The sequence below is a fragment of the Aegilops tauschii genome, chromosome 1 (assembly GCF_002575655.3).
Source record: "Aegilops tauschii subsp. strangulata cultivar AL8/78 chromosome 1, Aet v6.0, whole genome shotgun sequence".
Classification (NCBI taxonomy): Eukaryota; Viridiplantae; Streptophyta; class Magnoliopsida; order Poales; family Poaceae; genus Aegilops; species Aegilops tauschii.
Window position 1 is genome coordinate 215,376,432 of NC_053035.3, and position 6,918 is coordinate 215,383,349.

General features: G+C 56.6%; 1 protein-coding gene across 1 annotated transcript; it reads left to right on the plus strand.

The window, feature by feature from the left end:
- The first annotated feature begins 1,367 nt into the window (after positions 1–1,367).
- Positions 1,368–4,440, plus strand: LOC109758728 (3-ketoacyl-CoA synthase 12). Its single transcript, XM_020317594.4, has 2 exons — positions 1,368–2,198; positions 3,275–4,440. Exons 1-2 carry the CDS (start codon positions 1,627–1,629, stop codon positions 4,092–4,094), a joined length of 1,392 nt encoding a protein of 463 aa, XP_020173183.1. The 5' UTR covers positions 1,368–1,626; the 3' UTR covers positions 4,095–4,440.
- The last annotated feature ends 2,478 nt before the right edge of the window (positions 4,441–6,918 follow it).

Sequence of the window (6,918 nt, forward strand, 5' to 3'; positions counted from 1 at the left end):
ATATATCATGCCAGCGGCCATGCCGTCGCCCAAAGTTCATGCCGACACCATGCCAACGGTCGACATACAATCCCAGCCCCACAGTTCATGCCAGCATACTTGCTAGTGGCCGGCACACATGCCAACACACAAAAGGGGCTAGAGTTTGACCACGCCATCTCGGCCGTCTTGGCTTTGGGTCTCGTCGGGATCGTAGCCAGCCGCGGCGGCACCGCCAGCGAGCTAGCGGCCGACGCACCTTCCTCGAAGATGAGGCTCTCCATGAAAAGGTTGGCCGTCGATGAGGCTCTCCATGAAAATGAGGCGCCTCCCTCACCCCTCCAGATGATGAGGCACCGGCCATCAGTGTGGCGCGGGCGTGGAAGGCGCCACCACGATTACCTTCAGCTAGCATTCCCCGGGGAGTCGGGAGGCTTGCAGATAGACGTGGAAGCTAGGAATCGGATGCGTGGCAGACGCACGTGATGACTCTGGCAGCACCATTCGAGGAAACGCGGACGAGCCCATGCTGGCGGCGGCCACGACGGCGTTGACGAGCCCTTGCTTGCCAGGGTTTAACCCTAGGTAGATCAGGGCCTCCCTCGTTGCCGTCGCGACTCAGGCATTGGTTTCCTCCTGCTGTGCGGCAGCAGTGAGGGCGGTGGCGGTCGTTGCTTTGTCCCTTGCGTCCGCCGCGTGCCTCCGGCCCTTCCTCTTGGCCGACTGCACTGCCCGCTCCTCGGGCGTCAGCCGCTTCTTCTTCTTGGGCGGCGCAACGGTCTTGTGGAGGCGCGGGGCTTGCCTTTGTCGGAGGGGGCGGAGGCGAGGCCGGACGAGGCGAGGGAGGCGAGGCCGGCGGCGGCATCGAGGGCGTCGTCCATGGCGAGCGGCCAGGAGCATGAGCGGGCGGAAGGAAGGGAAATGGTGAACGCTTTGCCACCGACTGGCGGGCTAGGGGATAGTTCGCGCAGGGCGCGCGCCCGTCTCGTGTCTGCGCCGACGCAAATCAGGCTCAAAATTGGGCCGGGAACGGATCGGCTGGCGAACGAAAATCAGACGCACGTCCGTTTGAGTCGGCGCGTTGGACCAACTTTTCTGTCCATCATGAGCAAACAGACACACGCAAACAAAATGGATCGACGCGTTGAAGTTGCTCTTAAAGGCTCATGGTCCGTTTTATATATAAATCAATGGAAATCATACCCTGAAACACACTGGAGCTACAAATCCTCTGAATCGCCATAATTGGAAAAACACGCCACGTTGCCCTGCTTAAACACCATTTGTCGAACGCAGGTGAAAATAAAAAACGAAGAAAAATATAAGCAGGAAATCTGAAGAAGCTTCTCATGAGCCCCCTCTCGCTATAAAACCTCCGCTCCTCCTTCCACTTCCTCAAAACCTTTCCATTAATCTCGCATCCACACCAACCCGGCAACCCCACTCCACACTATCTATAGCCTGTTACTCCATCAGAGTAGGAGGTCCATAGGTCTAAGCTCGCCGGGCTCTCCCAGCTCTCGCCTCCATCTCCATGAGCGGGAACCACGCACATTGCGCATTGGCAACTCCGTCGCCATACATCTAGGTTGGCTAGCTAGCAATCCCTGCCGGCCTCGATCCACAGATCTCTCCTCGCTGGTAAACATGGAGCTGGCGACGATGGTGACGCTGACGCTGCTGGCCCTCTCGGCGGCGACGCTGGCGCGGCTGCTGGTGGAGCGGGCGCGGCGGCGGCGGTGCTATCTGCTGGACTACGTGTGCTACAAGGGGACGGACGACCGCAAGCTCCCCACGGATCTGTGCGGCGAGATCATCCAGCGGAACAAGCTGCTGGGGCTGGAGGAGTACAAGTTCCTGCTCAAGGTCATCGTCAACTCCGGCATCGGCGAGGAGACGTACGGCCCGCGCAACATCATCGCGGGGGGCGACGCGAGCCCCGACCGCGTCGCCGAGGGCATGGAGGAGATGGACGAGACGTTCCACGCCGTGCTCGACGAGCTCTTCACCAGGTCGGCCGCGCCGGGCGGGCTGGGCCTGCGCCCCGCCGACGTGGACCTGCTCGTCGTCAACGTGTCCATGTTCTCCCCGGCGCCGTCACTGTCGGCGAGGGTGGTGCGCCGCTACGGCCTCCGGGAGGACGTGAAGGTGTTCAACCTCACCGGCATGGGCTGCAGCGCCACCCTCATCGCCCTCGACCTCGCCAACAACTTCTTCAGGTGCCCTTGTTTTCTCCCCGCATCTCCAACCAGCATTATCCTCTCTGTTGCGCAGCTAATACAACGGGCTAGTGTCCAATAATTCAACGGCCTGGATTGATTCAAGCAGCACTACCAATTGTTTGGTACGCTCGGCTCTCGCTCGATCCGGGTCCGAGCGTAGTCGTACGACAAGTCGTGCAGTCGGTGAGAGTTTGAGACGCTCGAATAGTGTACTGCGTCAGTAAATAACGTTGTGGCAGGCAAAAGCCTAAAGTTGGGCCGCAGTGGCCCCTAGCAATTTATTTGCTGTATGGTCATCCTTCTGGTGAGAGCTATTCTGATCCTGATCAGACCATTTATCTTCTCCACTGTAGGGTAGTCGAGTACAGCTTGCTGCTGAACTGAGCTAGGAGTAGATGGCAGTAGGTAGGTAGATGATCAGTACCATTTCCTTTGTCACCCGGGAAGAAGAAAAAACTCAGTGAGAAATGTATATGGCCATCACGTGCCCGTGATAAGGACTTCCGCTTGACACGAGATTGCATGCCGCTAGATCAAGTCATGTGACGAAGGGCCAAGATCGACGCAGAATAAATGTTAACAGCGGGGTGGTGAAGTTACCTGTCCCCGCCTGCATCGTGCAGTGTAGGCACCAGCTCTGCATGTTAGCCAACTACCCTACCACTATTAGTAGTAGTACAGTACTGTGTAGTTTGTCCTGCATCGCTTCAATGCCGGCTCGCCAAGTTTGGTTCGCTTTTAGTAGCTGCAGAGCAGCAGCAGTAGCAGATGGGTGCACGGAGACGGTGGGTGAATATGTTGACGTGGACGGTGGACGGACGAACCTCGTCTGCCTCTTCTCTGGCTCTTGCGCCATAGTGAAGTGAAGAGCAGAGAGTAATGGCGTCCAGCATGGCGGACTGCGGTTCCGGCCATCTGCGTCCATGCCAAATTGCCAATGTACTGTTCCATTGGCGTCAAGAATTTGAGATGGAAATGTTTCTTCTTTTTCGCTTTGCGAATCTGCAGTGCTTTCTTCCAGGGGTAAAAAATGATCTGTGTTTACAATGTGCATGGTAAAAATTGATGTGCAGGACGCACGCGAACAAGGTGGCGCTGGTGATGACGTCGGAGTCGATCGCGCCCAACTGGTACCCGGGGAACAGGCGCTCCTTCATGCTGGGGAACTGCCTCTTCCGCTCCGGCGGCTGCGCCTACTTCCTCACCAACTCGCCGCGGCTGCGCCCCCACGCCAAGCTGCGCCTCCGCCACGTCGTGCGCACGCACACGGGCGCCTCCGACGAGGCCTACAACTGCGCGCTCCAGATGGAGGACGACGCCGGCCGCCCCGGCTTCCACCTCGGCAAGGAGCTCCCCCGCGCCGCCGTGCACGCCTTCGTCAAGAACCTCCGCGTGCTGTCGCCCCGCGTGCTCCCGCTCCCGGAGCTCCTCCGCCTCGCCTACGCCACGCTCTCCGCGCGCTTCCGCACGCGCACCAACAAGAAGAAGTCCTCCTCCGCGCTCACCATCCGGATGAAGGCCGGGGTGGACCACTTCTGCGTGCACACCGGCGGCGCCGCCGTCATCGACGGCGTCGGCAAGGGGCTCACCCTCACGGAGCACGACATCGAGCCGTCGCGCATGACGCTGCACCGCTTCGGCAACACCTCGGCCAGCAGCGTCTGGTATGTGCTGTCCTACATGGAGGCCAAGAAGCGGCTCAACAAGGGCGACCGCGTGCTCATGCTCACCTTCGGCGCCGGGTTCAAGTGCAACAGCTGCGTCTGGACGGTGGAGAGGCCCGGCGAGGACGCCGGCGTGTGGGCGGACTGCATCCACGAGTACCCGCCCAAGGAGATCAGGAACCCCTTCATGGAGAAGTACGGCTTCGTCAAGGACATGAGCGCCTTGTGATCCGGCCCGGCAGCTTCACGTACATGATCATCACTTAATTTCTACGTATACTCGGTTGATTATTAAGATGAAATAGTACATGAAGGACAAGACGAGGAACAAATAGTGTTAAGCTAAGGATTCATTTGCAGGTATACATCTATAGCTTTGATTCTTTTTTATGGTGGCCGTGATGGAGGAGCGGTGCATTATTGTACACTTCTGTGGGCCGCGGGAGATGTGTTGTTTTGTATTTTAAAGTTTTCGGTGTCCATGTTAGTTTTTTTCTGAAAAATTGGTTGTGTTATTTTGTCCGTGTCGATGGATCTGAGTGTCCGGTTAATTAATCAATGGATCTTTTTTGTAACTATGTCTTTTCAATGAAGGTCCTACCATATAGTACTATATTGCAAAATCTACCGGTACTCAATCATGATTGGTGGTATATTGGTCTTGCGGATATACCTTGTCTTGAGGATATACCTTGTCTCTCATTTTCTTCTTTTTGTTGTTGGCAACCAACACAATGACATACGAGTAAGGGCATCTTCAACGGTAACCTTCCGCATTTGTCCACGGCAAGAGGACCAGTCCATGAACATAGATGTGAAAGTCCGTCATTCACCACTATTCTCATACATTCGGACAATAACTCAAACTAGTTGAACGAAATTTGTTTAAACCAGACGATTTCATTGAAATTCAGACATAATTTACATAAAAGGTCGATATTTTGACCGTTTAACAAAACAAAATAAAAAACCCTATACCCTATACCAGACAATCACCTCGTACGCGCGGCCGCCTTGCCCTGCCGTGCCGTTATCGTCGTCATGGTCCCTCCAGCGGCGGAACGGCGCCAGAGGGCCGCGACAACCTTGTCCGGCACCTACCTGCCGCTTGCGAAGGAGCCGCTCTGCCTCCGGCTACACGGCGCGGACTGCCGCCGTGGCCACTATCGTCGTGGCCTTCGGAGCCCTGACGACTGCCTTGCCGCGACCGATGTTGGCGGAGCAGTCGCTAAGCGACCACTCCTCACTGATCTTGGCAAGCTCGCCGTCAAGGCGGCGGCGACGCCTGACGGCCATCTCCGTGATGGTCACTGAGCGGCCGAGCGCCCACGTGGCAGCAAGCTTGTACGTGGATATGTTTTCTTAAACTATGGTTTATTGTGGGGAGAAAAAACTATGTTTTTTCAATGAAGGTCATACCATATAGTACTATACTGCAAAATTCTAGCCAGTACTCAATCGTGATTGGTGGTATACTTTTCTTAGGACTAGAGTAAACAGGCTCTCAAGTGTGTGTGTGTGTGTGGGGTGTGTGTGTGTGTGTGTGTGTGTGTGTGTGTTACATGTAGAGAGCGTTAAATCCTTAGAGCATCTCCAACAGCCACCCAACGCGCGGCGAGCTAAAAACTAGTTTGCAGCGCGCCCATTGCCTGGTTTGACGTGGCGGGCGGCGCTGACTCCAACAGCCGCGTTAAAATGCAGCGCACGCATGTAACTCCAGCAGCACGCAAAAATGCAGCGCGCATGCATATATATTTTGTCACCATACATAGTTCATAGCATAGAAAAAAAACGAATACAAAGATATTTAACGTAGCATAGATAAAAACGATACAAAGATATTTTACATAGTTCATAGCATAGATAGAAAACTACGGTGCAACTATATTAAACTACGGTGCAACTAGAACTACTCCGAGTCGTCCTCATCATCACCCTCGCTGGTGTTGTCCGGGGTAGAGATCCACGCGTCCTCCTAACGTTCATCGTCGGACGTGAAGAATGACTTCCCACCGGCGTTCATGAGATCGCATTGCGATATGGCCAGTGCCTTCCGCCGACGCTGGTCCGCCCGTGCCGCGCGGCGCCTTGCCGTCCTCTCCGCCCAGAAGGCGCGCTCGTTGGCAACGTCCTCCAGGTGGCGCCGGCGCCACTCCGCCATGGCTCGCTCGTCCTCCTCGGCGATGAGGAGGCGGCGCTGCCGCCGACGGTGCTCCGCACAGTCCAGGTCCGTGATAAGACGAGGAGGAGGGGCGACGGCCTACGCCTGCTCGCGCGTGTAAACGTCGCGGAAGTTCATCCCCAACGGAGGCATCTCTAGGCGCCACGCCGCCGCGTCGTACGCGCGGGCGGCCTCGTGCGCGGTCTCAAACGTGCCGAGGCCGAGCCGGACGTCGCCGGACCGGATCTTGGTGTATTACGCGCCGGAGGGGCGCTCGCGGACGCCACGGTAGCCCGAAGTTCCTCGGCGGCGCGGCGGCATGGTGGCGCGGTGGTGGCGGGGCGCTGAAGCGGCGAGAAAGCAATGGAAGCGGTGAGGAGGCGGGAGAAATGCGCGCGTGGCAGTGTTGAGGAACGCGTGGCGAGCGCCGCTATTTATAGGCGCGCCAGAGGCGGTGCGCCAAATCTACCGCGCGACCGACAGCTTTCTCCCCCGCGCGCGCAAACGTTTACCACGCGCGCTTGTTTCCCGCCTTCGCTGGAGCGCACGAAAATTTCCCGCGCGCTAAATGGGCATTTTACAGTGCGCGCGTTTTTTGGCGCGACTGTTGGAGATGCTTTTAACCCATCGGGTACATTTGCAATCGGGAAATGGTCCCCTGTTCTCCTAGCTTCTGCTGGCAAATTTGACAAATTTGATCTGTGGACGAAATCAAATCATAGAATGAACTGCTCGTGAAACTATTTCACGCGGCTGACCTTTTTGGGTGACGCCCGACACAAAGGCGCCAACATTATGCAACGCCTCACAGATAGGCACTACACGCCTGGCCAGCGTTGCACCCTAGACTGCCTAAAAATTGCTAAGTCATTGTGCAGAGCCTAAGAGCTAG